The 23,020-nt window shown below is 36.3% G+C and overlaps 1 protein-coding gene across 10 annotated transcripts in view; it reads left to right on the top strand.

Annotated features, from left to right (window-relative positions):
- The window catches only part of COBLL1 (cordon-bleu WH2 repeat protein like 1), a 183,246-nt gene that overhangs the window by 140,409 nt on the left and 19,817 nt on the right, over positions 1-23,020 (top strand). For 7 of the 10 annotated variants that reach the window (XM_066345022.1, XM_066345024.1, XM_066345017.1 and 4 more), the window contains 5 exons: positions 12,792-12,945; positions 13,403-13,477; positions 14,650-14,787; positions 17,679-17,913; positions 19,309-19,403. In XM_066345022.1, coding sequence (XP_066201119.1) covers positions 12,792-12,945; positions 13,403-13,477; positions 14,650-14,787; positions 17,679-17,913; positions 19,309-19,403 — 697 coding nt within the window. The remainder of the gene's footprint in view (positions 1-12,791; positions 12,946-13,402; positions 13,478-14,649; positions 14,788-17,678; positions 17,914-19,308; positions 19,404-23,020) is intronic. The other 3 variants (XM_066345016.1, XM_066345015.1, XM_066345023.1) reach the window with 1 other exon arrangement.

Here is a 23,020-nt window from a genome sequence, read left to right as displayed (position 1 = left end):
TGCGCCTGACCAGGATCCACCGGCTCGCCCACCAGGGGTGACGCTCTGCCCACCAGGGGGCGATGCTCTGCCCCTCCGGGGCGTCGCTCTGTTGCGACCAGAGCCACTCTAGTGCCTGGGGCAGAGGCCAAGGAGCCATCCCCAGCGCCCGGGCCATCTTTGCTCCAATGGAGCCTTGGCTGCGGGAGGGGAAGAGAGAGACAGAGAGGAAGGAGAGGGGGAGGGGTGGAGAAGCAAATGGGCACTTCTCCTGTGTGCCCTGGCCGGGAATCGAACCCGGGACTTCTGCACGCCAGGCCGACGCTCTACCACTGAGCCAACCGGCCAGGGCCTAGAGTAATGTTTTGTAAATAAATTTCCAAATGTCTCTTTCAACTCTAGTATTTTAAAATTATTTTTTTTGTTGTCTTTTAAAATTAACCTTTAAGGAAATGTAAGTACTTGTTACATAGACCTTTGATTTGATCAGTGTAAATCAAATCGTCCTGATACTACTCTTCTGAGGATTTTTAAACACTAAAGCAACGTTTTCAACTGCCGATTCATAGACTAGTGACAGTCCACCAGAAGTTTTGTGCTGTTTCACAAAAGAATGAACCACTCTGTTGTTATATGAAGATTATAGACCCAGTGATCTAGTCAAATTCACTTATGCTCAGGGTAATTGCCACTTACCAGCCTGTATCATTGAGAAGAATACTATTGAGGTTGTCTTAGATATCTTAGGAACTTGTATACTCATTTGAACAACCTTTTGTACCATGCATAGCATTTACAAATTATGCGCAATAGACAAAAAGCACCCAAACTTATATAGTATTCAATGCATTGTACATGTGGTATTTGGAAACCAAGTTCCAGCTTATACTATCATGTGCACTGTGATAAAACTATCTCTTGCATACTTTTGTTTCCAGCCTCCTCCCTGTCTCAGTAGTATACATTTTTATATGCTTGCACAAAGAGCCATGCATGTACTCACCTGTTTGAAATGCGTCTATATTGTTTGCAAACAAGTTATGTGTTTTAGTGTCATTGTGCTGTAAATTTTAAACTCCACAAAATGTTTTGCTTCAAAATCAAAAATAATAGTCAAAAGAAAAGTAGTGATGACTTTAAAGTAAACCAAGAACTAGTACTTCAAATCTAAAAGAAACAGTGAAAAAAAATAGGCATTCATAATTTAGAAGGTGCAACAGAAACAAAAAAAAACAAAAAAAAAGAAAAGGAATTTTGTTGGGCAGTACAATAAGGAGTATTTAAAACTTGCTTTCACTATAGTATCTGGTAGGGAATTATTGCCTCAGCCCTTGTATGTAGTATGTTCTGAAATTCTGTCAAATGATGTCATGAAACTTTCCATACTTACTCATCATTTGCATTTGAAGCATAGCAATCTTATTGAAAAGCCACAGGATTTTTTTTTGAAAGATTACACAACCAACTCAAAGTCAGAAAAGTCAAATGAAGAAAATGATGATGTGACAAATTGCTGCTTTGAGCTTCCTATTTAGCTGCCCTTTGAATATTGAAAATGAAAAACCATTCAATATGGTGAAGAATTAGTAAAGCTTTACATCTTAGATATGACTTGAACATTTTGGGTCCTCAAGCCACACAAAAACTTGAGATATGCCACTTTCAGACAGTACCATTCAGAGAAAAAATGTTGATATGGCCAGTGATATTAAAAAGCAAATTATAGAGGGGATAAAGAAATCGAAATCTTTTGCCATTCAACTTGATGAATCAAGTGATGTGAGTTATATTGATAAAAAAGGCTTTGGGGAAGAACTATTCTGTTATCTTGATCTACCTGGTCAGACCACTAGTTCAGAGATATTTAATGCTCTTAAAGAGCACTTTCAAGAGGAGGGCTTAGACTGGGGAAAATACAGTGTCGGACTGTGTATGGATAGTGCTATGAGCATGACTGGACATCACTCAGTGACAGCTGCAAAAATAAAGGATGTTGTGCATCCAGAAATATTACCTACACGGTATGACTCACTAGTAGCATTTAGTTGCACAGAAAGTTTCCTCTGAATTGAACATAGTGTTAAATGACACAGTGAAGATCACTAATAATATTTGTAGTGAAGGTTTGCACTCCAGACTGTACCTGACACTATGTGAAAGCATGGTTTCACAACACTAGCATCTTCTCTATACAAAAGTGAGGTGTCTCTCAAGAGGAAGGGTTCTTTCATGCCTTTTTTTCTCTTTCATGCCTTTTGACCTGAGAGAAAAAGTGAAACAATTTCTGCAAGAGCAACACTCTGTATTAGTATAGCTTTTGTTGGAGAAAGAAGGGATGGCTAAGCTTGCATATATGGCAAATATGTTTAACCTCTTCAACGAACTAAATATTTTTCTTTAGGGGTTAAACAAAAAACATTTTTACATTAGGAAATAAGATGGATGCTTTCAAAAAGAAACTCTTCCTTTGGAAAAGTAAAATACAGGAAGAAGATGTAGAAACATTTGTTTTTTAAAGACTTTTTGGTTGCTGCAGACATGAGCCAGAAATTCATATCTAAAATAAATCAACATTTAAGAGCATTAGTTCAAAACTCTGACCACTATTACCTTGGAAATGAGGATCTTCATAAAGGTAATCTCTGGATCCATAACCCATTATATGGACTTCTGCTCCCTTAATCACTATGAAAAAGAAAACTGATATTTTTATTTTTGATGATGTCACTCTGGTGTCCAAACATAAAATGCAGTCATTGTCACAATTTTGGATATCACTGGAATGGGAATATCCATCTCTTAGTTACAAACCTATTGAATTTTTAACCATATTTTCTACTACCTACTTGTGTGAGAAGACTTTTTTATTCCAATCACCAAAAAAGACCAAGCATAGAAACCAAATGGGTGTCAACGCAGTGCTCCGTCTCAGAAACAAAACTGCGGCCTCGATTATCAAGTGTTTTGTTTTGTTTTTAAGATTTTATTTATTCATTATAGGGAGGGGGGAGAGAGAGAGAGAGAGAGAGAGAAGGGGGGAGGAGCAGAAAGCATCAACTCCCATATGTGCCTTGACCAGGCAAGCCCAGGGTTTTGAACCGGCAACCTCAGCATTTCCAGGTTGACACTTTACCCACTGTGCCACCACAGGTCAGGCTATCAAGTGTTTTTGCAAAGAAACAACAGCAGGTTTTGCACTAATTTTACTTGAATTAAATATTGCTCTCTAGAAATTTCAGTTGCATTTTATTTAAAAATATATATATTTTTACTACTCATCTCTTTATTGTAGAGAATTTTCATTTTATAGAATTGTAACTAAAAGATGGACACAATACTAACAATGGTTTTTATTTCTGCCTTAGAGGTCCCCTAAATAATTTTATTTTCAGTGCTCCCCAAGTGTAAAAAGGTTGGAAACTACTGCCCTAAAGTACAATAGCAAAATGAATCACTGACAGTATTCTACCTCAACTCAAGACTGGAACACAAAGGTCAGCACAAGTGCTTTGGGCATCACTAAAAAGAGAGAGGAGAGGTAGCAGATGCTATCATTGACTAAAGATGTATTTAAGACTGGGTGATTTTGAGAGAAATCGAGTGGCAAGCACAGTCACTCAGTATCCTCTGAAGGAACCCAATTTTAGTGAACCCCACATGTACAAATTACAAGGGGTACTGGTATTTAGACACGTAGAAGTGAATCCAGCTCTAATCTTATTGCCACCTCTAATAAGAATTTATTTTGGCAGATTGATAGGAATACCCTTAAAAATGGCATAATAGCCTGACCAGGTGATGGCACAGTGGATGGAGTGTCGGACTGGGATGCAGAAGGACCCAGGTTTGAGACCCCGAGGTTGCCAGCTTGAGTGTGGGCTCATCTGGTTTGAGCAAAGCTCACCAGCTTGGACCCAAGGTCGCTGGCTTGAGCAAGGGGTCACTTGGTCTGCTGAAGGCCCACAGTCAAGGCACATATGAGAAGGCAATCAATGAACAACTAAGGTGTCGCAACGAAGAACTGATGATTGATGCTTCTCGTCTCTCTCCATTCCTGTCTGTCCCTATCTATCCCTCTATCTGACTCACTCTCTGTCTCTGTAAAAAAAGGAAAAAAAAGGCATATTAGGTGAATGCTTATACAGTATAAATTTAAGAACTCTGGCCCTGTTCCTTCTTTCCATAATTATAAATTTTATCTGAAATGTCACCCCTATTTCTTTATACCCCTTCATTTTCATATGATATGATTTTTCTTCATCTAAGTTGAGCTGCACAGGCTAAGACTCTCAGTGCTATCCCTGAAAAATACTAAAACAGGTTTATATAGAGAATAAACAGTGGAAAATATGTAAATTCTAGTTGTGAGGGCAACTGAAATATGTAAATTCTAGTTGTGAGTATAGGAAGTATACTCAAAGGGGAAAAGAGTATAGAACAAGGATAAATTGTCCTGGCCTCACAAAAAGATAGCATTTTATTTTAAAAATAATGATAAACCAAGGAAGAAACTGGAATGTATGCTTTCACCCAATACAAGCCAAACTGTGTATGCATGCATCTGTGTTATAAACAGGTATGCTCCAATTTACAGGGTTTTACCCCCTTTTTTCCTCATCGACATATGCATTGTTTGGACCTCATATTATATCGTGCTAATTTTATGATAAAATTAATTATAAAAATGATTTAATTTAAAAATTGCTTTCACAGCTTTACCTATTTTGAAAATTTAAAACAATACATCATACTTGTATTACTACACTGACTATGTTATAAAAATTATATGTTTTAAAGTTTTGTCTAAGTTGTAAAATTATGTTAGAAAGCATTCTTCCACAAGGGTTAAGAGTTACAGCTTGACCTTCAGTTACATAAAAATTTAGCCACTGGGGTATAATTCATAGTAAATTAGGACATAGGTAAGGTCAGCGGTAAGATATTTAGTAATTATTTCATAGCGTTTATTGAGAATGTCCAGGTTGGAGAAAGATAAGAGTCAGTTCCTTAAGAAGATAAAAAGATATCTCTGAATTTGAAGACAATTTTAAAGGAATGCTTCGGTTCTTTCCTTTACTCCCACCTCTTCCCACATGTGGACATCATATCACAAACAGAAATAAAAAACCCAGAACTTCTAATAGAAACATTAACAATGTGTTTGAAGTTGGCCACTGTATTTCCACCCTTTTATTCATTTCCTTTTTTTTTAATTTTTCTATTTGTATTCTTTCAATTAACTCTTATATTCAGTATATATTTATTCAAATAACCCACTTATCTTATAACTCAACTATGATTAATAAGTGATCTAATAACTAGTACAGAGCTAGTACTCAGTAAATCTGTTGACTGCCATTCAATTCTATTTTCTTCAGTAAAATTAAGTTCCATTTTGAACCAATGAATTCTGATCTGAGTGTGAATTCTCAGGGATTAACTACCTGGCATGGTTTTCAACTTGACCTTGCCACTTTCGCTAGTTTATTCCTTTTCTCTGTGCAGTATTTTCCTTTTCACAGATCATAAAATTTAGTGGTATGCATTCCTGTTAGAGATGCAGTTTTCTCCAGTGGCAAGCAGCTTTAGTGATTCTAACTAAAGTAAATAACTGAGTATCTAATATTAACCAAAGTGTTTTTCCCCTAGAGGCTGACACCTCTCTGTTTTCTTGGTTTGTAAACCCTTTGGACTTAAAATAATTTAATCTCAACTTCTTGTTTTGTTTTGTTTTGTTTTGTTTTTTCATTTTTCTGAAGCTGGAAACGGGGAGGCAGTCAGACAGACTCCCGCATGCGCCCGACCGGGATCCACCCGGCATGCCCACCAGGGGGCGATGCCCTGCCCCTCTTTGGCGTCCTCTGTTGCGTCCAGAGCCATTCTAGCGCCTGAGGCAGAGGCCACAGAGCCATCTCCAGCGCCCGGGCCATCTTTGCTCCAATGGAGCCTCGCTGCGGGAGGGGAAGAGAGAGACAGAGAGGAAGGAGAGGGGGAGGGGTGGAGAAGCAAATGGGCTCCTCTCCTGTGTGCCCTGGCCGGGAATCGAACCCGGGACTCCTGCACGCCAGGCCGACGCTCTACTGCTGAGCCAACCGGCCAGGGCCTCAACTTCTTGTTTTTAACATTTCAGTTTTAAGCAATTCATTCACTTTAGTTCACATTATGAAATATTTCAAATTTATATACTATAATATACATCCATGTACCCATCACTAAAATTTACACAATTGGTGTTAAATATTTAGGTTTTATTAAATTTCTTTTATGATGAAGCTGCCTGAGGTGACTTTAAAGGTAGAGTTTTTACACAAGTGAATTACACAAAATGCTTATGTAATGAGCTAATCACAAGTTCCTCAGTGTTGGGGGCTGCAGAGTTTTAAGTTTTATTATGACTGAGACTAACTCTAATAGGACTCCCACCATTGTTGTCACTGAAGAAAAAGTACAGTTTTAGAATAAATACCTTCTTTATCCATACTTTTTATGCTATAGTATTAAACCATAATTTGCTTATTTTATTTACAGATTACTTTCATATACTTTACAATAGACAAATTATGTGCAATCATATTAGCTAATATAGATTTAGGGGTCATGTACTGTGCTAGGCACTGTGCTAAGTTTTTATGCATTATCTCACTGAAGCTTCCCAGCCCCTTTGAGGTATCAGTACTCTAACTTTTTCCACTTTATAGATGAGGAAGCTGATGGTTGCAGAGATAATGAATGCCCTGGTTCCTGGTTCAAGCCCTGGCATTGTTTCCAAAGCTCATTTGTTTGGTAATCATTACACTGGGCTCCCTTCCACCTTGAAAACCCTCTGAAGCCTCTTTCTAGTTAGACAAGCACACACTCAAAATTACTGCGCATCTCAACACTGACTTATGTCGAGGGGACTATTGGGAGACTATTAGGAGAATTCTCCTGAAGTACATAGAAAAAACTTAAGAGTTTAAGAATGCTTCTGGTTAGACATCGGTGGCCTTCCTTGCCTTTTCACTCTCGCTCTCTCTTTTTTTTTTTTTAACATTTGGGATCTCATGATGTGTTTATTGAAATAACAGTGGTAGTTTAGCAAATCTGCTTCTAGCAGTAGTTACTATTGGGTCAGGAATCTCTACCATATTGTGTGCTAGATAAGTGTATTCTACTCATATCCCTCAGCACACACAAGTTTTTGGCTACAATATATTTAGAAACTTTTAGATCTTCTATCTTAGATTCTCTTTCTTTTTCTGCAGGTTTTTACCTGAGAAAAGGATGTTTGCAGTAGACCTTTCTCAAGGCCTGGGGATTCCTCTACTTTGGTCTTAATAGTGATATTTTGAGTTAACACAGAATAACTCCAAGTTTGATTTTTTTTTATTACCTTAAATTTCCTTGGCTGCTCTTTAGCTGATTGAAATTCTTTTCTAAACATCTCTATCTTTTTTTTCCTTAATGGAGAGTGAGAGACAGACATGAAGAGAGAGAGATGAGAAACATCAACTTGTACTTGTGGCACTTTTTAATTGTTCATTGATTACTTCTCATATGTGCCTTGATTGGGAGGAACAAACCAAGCCAGTGACCCCTTGCTCAAGCCAGCAACCATGGGATCATGTCTATGATTCCATACTCAAGCCAGCAACCCCACGCTTAAGCTGGACATGCCTGTGACCTCAGGGTTTCAAGCCTGAGACCTCAGCGTCTCAGGTTAATGCTCTGTCCACTGTACCACTGCCTGGTCAGGCTCTAATAGTCTCTTTAAACAAACAAACAAACAAATGCTTTCTTCTCTGTCTTAAGGGACAATAAGAAATATATATTAAGCTATTTCCTTGAATGCTAACACTGATATCAAAACTGATATTCCAGCCCTGGCCAGCTGGCTCAGCAGTAGAGCGTCAGCCTGGCATGTGGAAGTCCTGGATTTGATTCCTGTACAGGGCATGCAGGAGAAGTGCCCATCTGCTTCTCCACCCTTCCCCCACTCCTTCCTCTCTATCTCTCTCTTCCCCTCCTGCAGCCAAAGCTCCATTGGAGCAAAGTTGGCCCCGTCGCTGATAATGGCTTCATGACCTCCACCTTGGGCACTAGAATGGCTCAGGCCACGGTGGATCAAGGCCCTAGATGGGCAGAGCATTGCCCCCTGGTGGGCATGCTGGGTGGATTCCGGTTGGCCACATGCAGGAGTATGTCTGACTGCCTCCTCACTTCTAACTTCAAAAAAATACAAACAAAACAAAACAAAACAAAAAACCCACTGATATTCCTCTCATTAATTAAACTGTTGCTGATTATCTAAATTCACCACTCTCATTCCTTGAAAACTTGCATTTGGCCCATCTTACATCAATTGTTAAATTTATATTTTTGTCACAAGCTTAATAAGTTTTAACTATTAATTACAACATGGAATTTAGTTATGACAGGTCATATAGTTTACCTGCCATCACTCAAATAATCATGTTCTCTTCCCCTAATGTCTTTATTCTTAGTCTCCTTGATCCATTTACAGCTCTAGAAATACACATCCATTTACTTTCATGATACACAACATGATAAGGGTGATAAATCTTACAGAATAAGTTATAAAACATGAGCTCTACCAAAATGTTCAGGGCTTCACCCTTATAAATGCTATTGAAGTTTTTTAGTGTTTGTGAAACAGAAATGTGTTGGTTTTTTTTTTTAACAGATTTTAAATTCTTTACCCATAGAAATATAAATATCCTGTACAAAAAAATTAACTTATTTTAAAACCTCTAGAGTGATAACTGAAATATATGAGTCTACTTTTATTCTGTCTCTGAGTTATGATAGGTTCACATAAATTTGTGAGTCTTTGTATATGATGTGTCTTTTTTTATTATTTCTATGCTGTCTGCTTTATTATATTATAACCAAAATTTAAGAACCCTAATTCCCAAACAGATACTGTTATCTGAGAAATTTATATTGTAACTGCTTTTATCAGGTAGTAGGAAAAACCAATAAATCACAATGATTGGGAATCTGACCTAAAGGGGAAAACAGATTTTTATGATAGACCTCATGAAAGCCATCAGTCAAAACATGGAAAATTAAGTTTTCAGCATAGAACTAGGAAGAAAATCAAATTCTTCCATTGCTTTCTGCATTCAGCAATTACTTATTGATCACCTACTGTGTTCTTACTGATAAACTACTTCTGTGATAGGAAGGAGGCATGATTTAATAGGGTTTTACGTAAGGAAATGCATCAAGAAAGAAAATGACATGTACTGCTTTTGATGTTTATATCAATGAAGTGCCACATTGTTTCAAGAGTATTTTTGGTCTTTTGTCTAGTGACTGCTAAATTTATTACTTTTATAAATAGCAAACGAAAGTTTCAGAACACAGTTATTGTATACATAAGTAAGAAGGTTTTTATTTAAACTTTATATTCTACTCGAAGTGATGTTTAAATATTGCCCATCCATCACTACATTTCTTTCTCAGCTAATGTATTCTCAAGGGTCCTTTTCTCTATTATTTTAAAAGCCCCAGTAGCAATTGAGGGTCCACCCCATGCCCACTGCGGGTGGAGGTGACCCTCAGAGTTAATCAGAATTAGCTTTAGTGACTCTCAATCAAAATTCGGGTGTGGGTGGCAGGCTTTAACCCTTTTCTAGTTTTATTGTAGAGAGGTCTGAAGAGTTCTGAGACGGGACCAAAATAATGAGGGGAGAGGAGGTTGGTGGGGTGCAGCTTTGTACCAGCTGGTATGGAGGAAGTTTAATGGTTAGACTCCAAGTAAGGTTGGCCGGAGCCACTTGTCCTGCCTTCTTTGTTAAGAGGAGTTAACCTTACTAAGAGTAAGGTTCCATCAAGTGCCTGCTGCTGGTACTAACTCTACTTTTGTTCTTGTGAGATGACCTAACACAGCTGGCAGTGATGACAACTAACTCACATTTTCCTCTTTGGGATCAGGCTTCCTTTTTTTTCTCTGGCAGAAATATTACAAAATTACAACATAAAGTAATTTGCTATATTTTTCTTGGTGTGTAGCAAGGCATAAAGACTGAAAAAAAATTTATGAACTAGTTTGCTTCCCTTAGGATACTTGCATGTTCTCATAACTATTGGAATGATGCAAACTTTAGGTACTTTCCCAGTCCAAGTTTATCATGTCCTTTTTTAGAAGAAGGTGGTATACCCTTCATTATGTCCTTTATTCAACAAATATTTATTGAGAAATTTTTGTGAGCCAGACATTGTTACAGAGCTATATAGCAGTGAGCAAAGTAGGATAAAAAAAATTACTGCCTTTGTAGTCAACCCTAGTGAAAGCAAATAATAAACAAGGTAAATAAGCCAAATGTATGGTATACTTACCAAGTATTTAGAGAACTATTAAACGCTGAAGATTGAGCTGGGAAGAGGGTCAGGAAATAGTGGATATCAAATAGGAACTCATTGAGAAGGTGGCAATTGAGAAATGGCCTGAATACAATGAGAGAGTAAGACATTAAGTTATTAGAAGAGCATTCCAGGCACAGACAACAGCAATTGCAACCAGCCTGAAGCAGGAACACTCCTGGCATGTTGGAGAAGCTACATGCAAGCCAGTGTGGCTGGAGTATAGTGAGACCCTACATACCAGGAGTGCAGCTGGTCAGAGAGAGCTGGGCATCAGGCTGTCAACTGCCTTAGAAGCCGTTAAGAGGTCTCTGGCTATTCTCTGCCAATTGGGAAACCATTAGCAAGTTTTGAATAAAGTGACCTAATCCAAGTTAACATTTTAACAGGATCCTTTTGCTGCTATGTTGAGAAAGAACTGTAAGGAAGCAATGTGGAAGCAGAGTGCAATTAGCAAGTTCTCAATGACAATTTGGACTATGTGGTAGCATTGAGCTGGATGAGCCAATAGGCTGATACTAATGTGAAATGTGAGAGAGAGGAGAGGATGGTGACTCCAAAGTCATAAATGAAAGAATTACCTGTGCTTTATTGAAACAGAGAAAACTATGAGAATAGGATTAGTTTTGACAGAAGAAGGAAAAGAAGAGGGTTATCAGGATCTCAGTTTTCTTTCTTTTTGTGTGTGACAGAGACAGAGAGAGGGACAGATAGGGTCAGACAGACAGGAAGGGAGAGAGATGAGAAGCATCAATTCTTTGTTGAGGCTCCTTAGTCTCCTTAGTTGTTCATTGATTGCTTTCTTATATGTGCCTTGACTAGGGGATGGGGGGCTGCTGCAGAGCCAGTGACCTTTGGGCTCAAACAAGCCATCATGAGGTCATGTCTATGATTCCATGCTCAAGCCAGGGACCCCACGCTCAAGCTGGTGAGCCTGTGCTGAAGCCGGATGAGCCCGCACTCAAGCCAGCAACCTCAGGGTTTTACACCTGGGTCCTCCATGTCCCAGTTCGAAGCTCTGTCCACTGCACCACCGCCTGGACAGACAGACTCTCATTTTTAGACCTTCCAAGTTTGAAATGCTCTTCTTAGACATTAACTGGAGATCAGATAGAGGCCCTGGATGGAGGCCTAAGTTTGGAATTCACTGACATATATAAATATATAACATGTAAAACTGAGGGGACCAAGGGGATTACCAAGAGAGTGAGCATAGAGACTACAGCGAATGTGCATGTCCAAGAGCTGGGATGAAAAGTAACCAACAAAGAAAACAGAGCTGGGGTTCTGTGAGAGTGAGGAATGTGGTCGCCAGGAAGTAAAAAAAAAAAAGATTCCAAAAGAGTAGGCAGCTCTGTTTAATGCTGCTAACAGGTCAGATAAAGTAGTTTTAACAAGTACCCCTGATTTAGTTGTAGTGGGGGTCCTTGATGGCTTTTAAAGAAATAGTTTCAATGGATCAGAGGTTTGGGTAATCTGATTGGAAGGGTTCACACGGGAGATGAGAAATTGGAGATAAAAACTATAAATAACTCTTTCAAGCAGTTTTGTTGTAAAGAGAAAGAGCAAGGTGACATGGTTATGGGCCAGGTGATGTGGTTCTGGCCAGCCTGATGAGGCAGGATTGTCATAGGGCTTGCTGACAGCTAAGTGCTATGAGTGTGGGCATTCATTAGCTGTGCAAAGGGTCAGTAACCTCCAGTGACATAGAGATTTTTGAAATGTTTGTCATTGATATATTAGTGCTAAAAAGCCAGCTCTCTTAATGTACAAATATTCTTCCCTTTTTACCTCTTATTTTATGTCTAATATTTTTACTTGTTTTTTTTTTTGAAAGTCAGTTTTTTTTTTGTTTGTTTTTTTTTTTTTTGTTTTTTTTTCATTTTTCTGAAGCTGGAAACAGGGAGAGACAGTCAGACAGACTCCCGCATGCGCCCGACCGGGATCCACCCGGCACGCCCACCAGGGGCGACGCTCTGCCCACCAGGGGGGCGATGCTCTGCCCATCCTGGGCGTCGCCATGTTGCGACCAGAGCCACTGTAGCGCCTGAGGCAGAGGCCACAGAGCCATGCCCAGCGCCCGGGCCATCTTTTGCTCCAATGGAGCCTTGGCTGCGGGAGGGGACGAGAGAGACAGAGAGGAAAGCGCGGCAGAGGGGTGGAGAAGCAAATGGGCGCTTCTCCTGTGTGCCCTGGCCGGGAGAAAGTCAGTTTTTTAACTGTATTGCTTAGATTTCTTGAGAAGGACCATATTTTATTTTCTTTACATATCCATCTCGTAGCCCAGCTCCTGGCACATGGAAGACTCTACAAATGTTTTTTAAATGAATGACCATTATGTTCTGTATTGCCATATAATGTGTTTGAGGTAAAGTCAGTGTCTTCCTAAAGTTTGCTAGTAATTTCTAAGTAGAGATTTTGTTTGGTCATTTTGTTTTCCATAGAGTTCCTGTGGAGCAGATGTAGTGAGGACGGGCTCTCTGAAGTTCAGTGGTACATCCAGTGGGAATTCATCTTTGAAAAGGACAAAGCGAAAGGCACCTTCCCCACCCTCCAAAATACCCCTGCATCAAAGTGGTGAAAATAGTCACGTGACTGGTAATGTTCTTTTTCCCATTACTATCACATTTGTATCACATTTTTTTAGTATAGACATTAGGAATGATATAGGTTACAAATCATGTCTTTTAACAATAATACTTAAACTTAGGATTTTAGTTAAATTTTAATAACAATCCCTAATAATCTCGCTTAATTACCTTTTAAAAATCTGCAACATGACAAAATGAAAAAGTTATGCAGCTCCATTAGGCTAATATGAATCTGTGCTAATTTGTAAATCTGTTCAGAAAGATCCAGCCATTTCAGGACTGGCTACATGTGGAAATGGAAATCTAAATAGATCAGTAAAATGGCTATCTCTTTCTGAATTACAAAAAAAATAAATTAAGCTGCTATGGAGTTGTTTCTTTTGTGAATATGATGTGCTGTTTCTGTGTTCTGTTTCTTTTGTGAATACGACCTGTTTCTAAGTCGTGCTGTTTCCGTGTTCTAGCCCCGCAGTCAGCACCCGTAGTTCTTACCCACGGCGATTCAGGAGCCAGCTCTCCAGAGGGGCTGGCAAGCCCAGGTATGTACGACACCTCTGCTCCTTATCATGTGATTATGGGAAGAGATCTTTCCTGACTGTTGAGGAATGAATCAAGTTATAATGCTGTGTTTATGAAAGGGATCCAGATGCTTGGGCTCCATTTTCCAAATTTTATATTATGAAGTTGAAAAAATTTTCCCCTAGGTTTTAGAGTATGAAATGGGCACAAATCAAAATTTTTGTTCTGGTACCTTGAGTACTTTCCTGACCAGATCTCCTGTTTTCTCCTGTGTAATATCAGGTCATCAGTTATTAATATCCTTCCCAAGAGTAATGACACATGTTGGTGTGTGTTCATAAGAAAGTTACATGGAAGTGTAAAGCACCATTCCTCATGCAACTGTCCCTGGTATGAATTTAACATACAAAGGGTTCTAATCTAATAATAAAAATTTGTTATTATGAAATATTTTCTATTATATGTTTGGAGTCTCTCTCCCTAAATGAAATTCCAGTAAGAATAAAGTAATTTTATCTAATACTGTTTGCCAGTATTTTTAATAGCTAATAGCTACTTGTTAGTAGCTATATTATGAGTATGATAACATTTCTTAATCCTTAGACTTAAAGTTAGATATATAAAAATGAATGACAAGCTAATGATGTCTAATTAAAAATAGACTAGTATTATGCCAGTAATTTAGCATGGGGATAATTTGATAGGTATGAAAATTACTTAATATAAACTTACCTAATTTTTACAATTCATATTCACAATACAGGAAGAACTCAAAAGCACCCAGATGCTCCCGAATCTTTAATATTTAAGTGATATTTAGAAAATTGGGATTTTTGACAGATCATACACAAAAATTCTTCTTTCCTCTGTAATTAAAAATGTTACCATTAGATAACTAGTAATAATTATTCTTCACTTTTATCCCAAATGATATTAATACTGTTTGTTTCAAAAATGAAATTTATTAAGTTATATCAAACTATATAAGTGAAATGAGAAAATTCTGAAGTATTGGAAAGGAAAGTATAACTATTCAAACTTTGCTGGATACCTCTTTCTCTTTTCTTTTTTCTATTTTACCTCTTCTTGTTTAATGCATAAAGAATTGTGAGCTAACAAACCTGATTCTTTCTGAAATCTCTCTTGGTCTCTGCCTGCCTGAACTCTGTTGTATTAAATGCCATTTCCATAGAGTTTACTTCTTCGGCAGAAGCCTCACTTAGCCCTGGGCTCCCCAGTCATGAACAGCGCATTGCGCCCCAACTGGCCGACGAAGTCTCTCTCGCGGAGTGCCCCGGAACCCCCGAGGCAGCCACAGCCTCTCTGAAATGTAGGTGACCAGGCCTTTCTTGAGATGTAAGATGAATAAAATGAGTGGTTCTGAAGAATTTCAGTTTCTCTTCTATTTACCCTTCTCCTCTTATGGCAAACAATTTGAACTTTATTATTTTCAATGTGTAACACGTAACTATAAAAAATATATTTATGTTTTTCCTTTCTTGAAGTTCTCTTTTATAACCTATGGCTTATTGTCTATAGTATTGCTTTGGTTTGGGATTTTTATTTTAAAATTCTTGGAATTATTTTGTTCCTAGATAGTAAAACTTTATTAGTTAGACAATACTTGAATGTTATTACAGATATTTTGCTCAATACTTCAGTGACTCAGAAAGAGTCCTTATCACCTCAAACTAGTATTTAAAGTTAGTATATTATCACAAAATTTTGCGGCCAATTTGGAAAATAGTTTGGCAAGTTTGTTTGGTTTTTTTAAAATAAAATTTAAGTGTTTGTTTTCTATATGACCCAGCAATCTCACTCCTAGGTATTTTCTCAAGAAAAATGAAAATCTTTGCGTACATACAAACTTCTATTAATTATTATAGAATTTTTTAAAAAAAATTTTTTTATTCATTTTAGAGAGGAGAGAGAAAGGGAGAGAGAGAGACAGAGAGGGAGAGAGAGAGGAGAGAGAGACAGAGAGAGAAGATGGGGAGGAGCAGGAAGCATCAACTCCCATATGTGCCTTGACCAGGCAAGCCCAGGGTTTCGAACCGGCGACCTCAGCATTTCCAGGTCGATGCTTTATCCACCACAGGTCAGGCCTAATTATTATAGAATTTTTATTCATCATTGCCAAAAACGGGAAAATACCTAGTGTCCCTAAAGTGAGGAATGGATAAAAAACTGGTTGGTGCATACATTGGAATACTACCACCTACCCATAAAAAGGAACAAATGATTAATTCATGCAACAACATGGCCGAATCTCAAACGTATTATGTTCAATGAAGACAGCCAGATTTACATGGCTAGATGCTGTATGATTTCATGATATACATTCTTGCAAAGGCAAAAGTTTAGGGATAATGGTGACTAAGGGATAGAGTTAAGGGGAAGAGTTGATCACTAAGGGGCATGGGGGATATTGGAGGTTGATTGTCGTAGATACAATATTGTAGACATATTGGCGTTATAATGATTATTTCACATGTTATGATAAAGCAAGATTTTTCAAAATATATATATTTTAAAAGTAACAAGTTTTTAGAATATTTTTCTGTTGAATAACCTATTTTTAAATTTACAATAAAAAAACCATTAAAATTCTCCATATTTGTTTTTTAAAGAGTACAAATAGGATACTCTTCTATTTGCCTAGAGAGAAAATTAAATAAATATATTTAAGTACTTTATTCTTCAAATATGTTTAAGCTTTTATTAATTTTGCAAATGTTCTGATAACTATAATTCAATGTTCTGCCACCCCCCCCTCCCCTGATTGTACAGAACTAAAAATTAAACTTTGTTCAGCTGCTATTCTGGAAGTGGAAGTATTGAATTTTATTTAAATAAGCAATGATCCAGAATCTCATTTTTTAGTTTTAACATTCACAATGAGTGTAGATATTAACTGCTTAGAATGTTTTCTCTTTTATACCATTGGCCATTTGCTGATACTAAGGAGTAATGATAAATACATTGTTAGGCAATAAAGTATTCATCACAAATATTGAGAAGCTGCACACATGCACACACTCACATTAAACTGATATGGGACAATCTTTAATATATAGTAAGTGGAGAAAAAATGTTAGGTGAAAAACAACATCATGTGTAATATGCCTCCATTTATATTAAGCCAAAATAAAAAGAGAGAAAAAAACATATGAGCATGCATATCTGCTTATATAAGTTCATTGTACTTTCGATAATATATAGAAAAAAACTGTTAAAGAAAGCTGCCTCAGAATCAAACTGGATAGTAATAAAAATTCATTTTTACTGTATAACACTTATTTGATTTATATTTTTAAAAATCATATTATGCATCTAAATCAGTGGCTTTTAATCCTGGTTGCATATAGAATCACTTGAGAAGCCTTAAAAATTCTAATTTAAGCTGACTGGTGGTGGCTCAGAGGATAAAGCATTGACCTGGAACACTGAAGACCCAGGTTTTAAACCCAGAGGGCTCAGGCTCACCAGCTTGAGGTTGCCAGCTTGAGTGTGGGATCATTGCCCTATGGTCACTGGCTTGAGCCCAAAGGTCCCGGCTTGAAACCCAAGGTCGTTGGCTTGAGCAAGGGGTCACTGTCTTGGCTGGAGCCTCCATCGCCCGCCCCCCCACCATCAAGACACATGAGAAACAGTCAGTGAACAACTAACCTGACTCAGCTAGCAGTTTATGCTTCTCATCTCTCTTCCTGTCTCTCTCTCGCTTGCTTAAAAAAGAATTCTGATTAACAGGTGTGGACTAGGATGTGAGTATAAGTATTTTAAAGGGCTCAGATAATTCTCAATTATAGTAGTACTGATAACTACTGAGTCATTTTACAAGTGTACTTACAGACAGTATAAAAATATTCTTTTCATTTACATTTAGAGGTTTTCCATGACTGTAAAAATTATTGAAATTGAAAGATATATTCTTAAATAAAATATATAACTTGAAGTTTGAGTTTAAATAATGCCTTTCTTTCTACTATGAATAAAATTTAGAGTGATAGAGCATATTATTTTTACAATTATTTGTGTCTGAGATAATCTGATTATGTTAGCATAATTATTCACCATTAGAAAAGTATTTCACTATTAGTTTTGAACTGGAATTATAAGAATCCAGCTAATTATTATTTATAAAAATTCCTTCTTTGACAAGATTATATAGCCTGAATGAGGCAAATTAATACTTAGGATTATATCTTCATTTCTTTGTAGCTGGAATAAGCTCTGATTATAGTCTTGAAGAGATAGATGAAAAAGAGGAACTGAATGAAGTTCCGAAAGAGAAGGCTGAAAATATTTCTGGGAAATCACAAGATATTCCTTTTGGATCTACTGACATAATAAATACACTGAAAAATGATTCTGACTCAGCCCTTGGCAATGATACTGGAAAGTCCTCACAAAACTCCAAAGAAGAAAAACAAGAAACTAGAAACACAGATGGACAGTAAGTAATCTGCATGCCAAAAGTGTTGGTGACAGTTTGTTTAATTAATACCAGTCTTCTGAAATACAGATCTTATATTTCAAATGCAAATAAATATAAACGTCCCTTTAGTGTAGACTCTGTCCCTTTTACCGTCATTATAAGAATTTTTAACAAAGTATTTACATGTAATTTTATTTAAATAAAACCACATTCAACAGTTCTGATAGCTCTGTGACAGATAAACCATAACATGTAGTTATTTATATGATTTAAATATAATGTATAGCTTTATAATGTATGTATTTTACCTATTATTATTTGACCTAAATATAACAATTAATTTAAAATTTCTCCAAATGTTCCTTAAGGATTTTCACTGACTGCTATACAAAACAATACAAAAACATACATATACCTGAGTATTACAGTCAACTTTATGATAAAGAATGCATTTTTCACTTGATCCCATGAATTAAAAACTATAATACCGTATACTTGCATTATATTAGAAATGCCAAACCATGAATAAAAATGAAATCAACTAGGCAAAATAAACCATTTTTATCAGAGTTTTTCTATAGTTTTAATGGGATTGTCTCCAAATTAAACTCTTCTATCACCAATAAAATCCAATGAGGTCAGTCCACATCCTGATTTACCAGAAGTTGACCAGGCCATGTTATGCTAAGTGAAATAAGTTAGTCAGAAAAAGACAAATGCCATATGATTTCACTTATATGTGGAATCTAAAGAACAAAATTAGTGAATACACAAAACAGGAACAGACTAAAAGATACAGAGAACAGACTGATGGTTTCCAGAGGGGAGGGGCTCTGGGAGACTGGATGAAAAAGGTAAAGGGATTAGACGTACAGATCGGAAGTTACAGAATAATTCATGGGGATGTAATATACAGCTCAGAGAATATAGTCAGTAATATCTCAATAACTATGCATGATGCCAGGTGGGTACTGGAAATACCAAAGAGAGGGATACTTTTTAAAGTATATGATTGTCTAACCACTATGATTATGCGCCTGAAACTAATACAAAATAATATTGAATGTAAAATGCAACTGAAAAGTAAAATGTAAAAAAACAGTTGACCATGCCAGATGCAGGACTAAACTATTTTATTTATTTGAAAGACAATAAAAACAAAAAGACATTTTTGGGAAAAGTGTTCATTTTACCAAGTTTTTTGTGTCTTTGTAACAGGGCACCCATTTGAAAGCTAATGTTTCGTAGAAGCACTTCCCCTCGGTTGCATTTTTGTTTTTGCTATTACATTTTCAGTATCTGGCAGAAAAAAGATGATTATTTCAGCCCATCTGTCATTGGAAATTATTTCTCACTGCATGTGTATGTGTTTAAATAGTATCAGTATATAATATTCAATATCATGTTTTGCAGAGGACCACACTTGATGGTACATAATGCAAGTAATGAAGAGAGGGTAGTTGACAGTGTAAGAAACTTGGAGTTGTTGGGCCCAAACCAAGAGAATGGTGAGTTCTATAAACACTAATAGCCAACACTCTCATAGCCCTTACTAGGTGCCAAGGGCTATTGTTAATGTTATTTTATATATATATATATTTATATATATATATCTATATAATATATATATATATAAATTCATTTAATCTTGTATATTAGCTCATTTAAGGGAATTATTATCTTTAGTTCCATTTTACAGATGATTGAGCCACAAAGATATTATGTAACTTATCTGAAGTACCACAATTAATAAGTGGTGGGCCTCAGATTTTAACTCAGGCAATATTACTCCAGAGTGTGTTTTTAATGACGTGTGTGCCCCTTTTGTCATTGTTGTTAAATGTTGGCAGTTATCTGACCTAGATTTAAAAGATATATACTCAGTGCTTCTACTTGTGATCTGTTTCTCTTTTTTTCATTCTACTGACTCCTTAGTCCAAGTCTGTTACTTCATGCTCAAGTTGCTATACCTTAGGTGAAACTCGTCTGTCTGGTTTACATCTACTTATGTAATGCTTTTTACCAGTATTTCCCATTACCCACCTCCAAATCAAAACGTCTTCTCTTCTCATGATTGTACATCTCTAAGTTCTATCATTAGGCCCATGTACATTTTTGTCTATGCATGGAAAATTATTCAACCTGTCTTTATCCATTCAACTACTGTTCAAATACTGCCACTTCACTTTCCCTGTATTTTGTCACTTAATTACTAGAGGCCATATAATTCTCTAGTTGATTCCTCAACAAGATTGGAAAGTCTCGGAAAAGAGAATATATCTGATACTTGTTTGAATTTCTCAAAACACTTAGCAGAATACTGAGATATTTTTAAAATATATACTTTAGATTGAATTTCAGAAAAAATTATACTATATAGAATATGCAAGGAATACACAATGGTATTTTAAGGGGATATAAGGAAGTGCCTTATGAATTCTCATAGTCCAATTTATTGTGTTAACATACAATAGGTTAAGATTCTTAACAAATTTAGGGATGGATATATATATATATGGATATATATATATATATATATATATATCTCCAGATACTTGGATAAAACCTTCATTGTCCCAATGTCATAGATAGATAGATGATAGATAGATAGATAGATAATGTATGTCATTTTATGTATGTCATACATGTTGGTTAATTTAAATGTATATGTCTCTAATTCATTTTCCTCGTAGTAGTGTACCAGTATTTTTTAACTGCTGGTCTATGGACTGGTCCACCAGAAAGTTCATGCTGATCCATGAAAGAGTTAACCACTCTGATGTTGTATGAAGATAACAGACCAATTGCTCTTAGTCAAACTTGCTTATGCTCAGGGTGATTTCTGCTTTAGCAGTCCTCGAAATAATTTTCCTATTTTCACCAGTCTCCACGTATAAAACGATTGAAAACCACTGCTTTATACCATCCTGAAATGCAATACTTAGAGGATCTAAAAGTATATAATTTCCCCATTCTTTTCCTCTTGATTCAGTTTTTCACAACATATACTATGATGGCAATAGCATTTCTATTGAGAAATCATTATATGAAAGCTGCTTCCTTCTCTTTAAAATCATAATCAAATGAGCCATGGCCAGATATCTCAGTTAGTTAGAGCATCATCCTGACTGGCACCATCCCCAGTCAGGGCACGAACAGGAACAGATTAATGATTCTCTCGCTCTCCCTCCCTTCCTCTCTTCCTCTTTCCCTCTCTTTCTCTCTACCTCTCTCCCTCCCACTCCCCCCAAAAAAAAGACTCAATAAAAAAAGAAAAATACTAAAACCATAATAAAATTAAATAATTTTGCTATTTTGGCATCAAGTTAGTGCTAGGGTCACAAGTACACTTATGTAATAATACTTATTTGCATTTGCACGTGATTTGCAATGATCTTTGTCAACTTAAGGTACTTTTTAAAATAAATAATTTTTATCTTTAGAGGAGTTTTGTTCTGTTTTCTACTTTTTTTTATCTTCCCTGCCTACTCATCTAAATCATCCTTTCATCAGGTGGATAGTACAAAAATATACCTTCTCCCTCTACTGGCTATTCTTGAAAAAAAATGGCCTTACCATTCATTGACACTAGGTTAGCATCATTATCAGGTATGTTTGACGATAGACGAGATAATAAATTCAGTAGTGATGCTATGTGTCCAAAACTGACAACCATTTGGAATAATCATGAAATTTTGATGAGAAATTCAGAGTTTAGACAATTATAAAGTAGGTATAACCCAACCAAAAATGTGAAAAATAGAAATTTAGATTTCTAAGCCAATAAATTAGAGTTTGTTACAGAGGATTTAATTTAAAATATATTTTTACGTTGATAGACTTTCTTTTGGAAAATGTTTCTATTGTGTAACTGGGATAAATCCATGGACAATGAAAAATAAGAGAGTAGCAAATACATTTGGACTCATTTCCTGGAGCCAGGGACCATTTCTTATACTTTTGCTCTTATAGAAGCATTAAGAATGGTACTTTGCATACAGATATTAAAAATACTTATGAACCAAGTAAGTAAGAGCATAGCAGAAATGAGCCTCCTCCATTGTTCCTGACATATGTTCTTAATTCTATAAATTATAAAAGTTAATAATTATTTGTCAGTGAGAAAAGTCACATAGACAATGTATATTCTTATAATCAATTGGGTTTTATTTGGGAAGGATTAAAATAAAATTATATATTTAATATAGGAACCTTGCAACATAATATAAAGCATAACTGCCATAACCAAATAATTGTACAATTAGCCAGGATTTAAAAATATGAAGTTTTTTTTGAATTGTATACAAGTTTACCTGGCAGCATATTTTTTTTTTTTTGGCATGGATATCTTTCTTTTTTCTTCTCTCTCTTTTTTTAAACAAAATAATTACTTTAAATATCTCATGACATTATAGGCAGTGAAACTGATGTTTACTTTATACATGAAAGTGAAGGATGATAAAACCAGAGAGAAATACTTGACATCTTTTCACGATTTGACTCCCAGAGCCTACGTTTTACTTGTGCTGTACAAACTACCATATTGAAAGAGAGGCCTCTGAGGATTTTGAAGATGAGAGGCTAGCTGATAATTCAGGAGAAATGATTCTTCTGGGCATTTAACTAGAGAAACACAGTATATAAACCAGTCCCTTTGCTCAGAACTAGACACATGGAGCACACTCATAAACCCAGGTTTCTGTCAGCTCTTTGCATCCTGTTTTTGGTTGGCAACTGTTGCTTTGTTAATCTAGACGCTGGCAAATGATTTTTGTTTTCAGGAAGTCTGAATTAGAATTAAGAGGAAAAGTAGTACAGGGGAGAGGGAGGTTGTTTTCTCTACTTGAACTCTGACGTGAGAATGTGAGAAGACTGGGGTGTTTCTTCCCAAAAGAAAAATAAAAAAACACGTGATTGTTTTTAAGTAGTTGAAATCACCAATATTATTACTGAAAACACAATCCTCTTTAGTGAAGACCCTTAATTACCTACACAATCAGTTTAGATTCTGTTTTTACTTCAACTCTTAAAGGTCATGTTTCTGCTGTCTGCCTTAATTAAAACTGGTAACATTTCCTGGCATTGCTTCTCCTTTAATGTTCTGTATAAAATGTAAATATACTAG

The sequence above is a fragment of the Saccopteryx leptura genome, chromosome 7 (genome assembly GCF_036850995.1).
Source record: "Saccopteryx leptura isolate mSacLep1 chromosome 7, mSacLep1_pri_phased_curated, whole genome shotgun sequence".
NCBI lineage: Eukaryota > Metazoa > Chordata > Mammalia > Chiroptera > Emballonuridae > Saccopteryx > Saccopteryx leptura.
The sequence above is the reverse complement of the archived record's forward strand: the minus strand, read 5'-3'. Positions and strand labels throughout refer to the sequence as shown.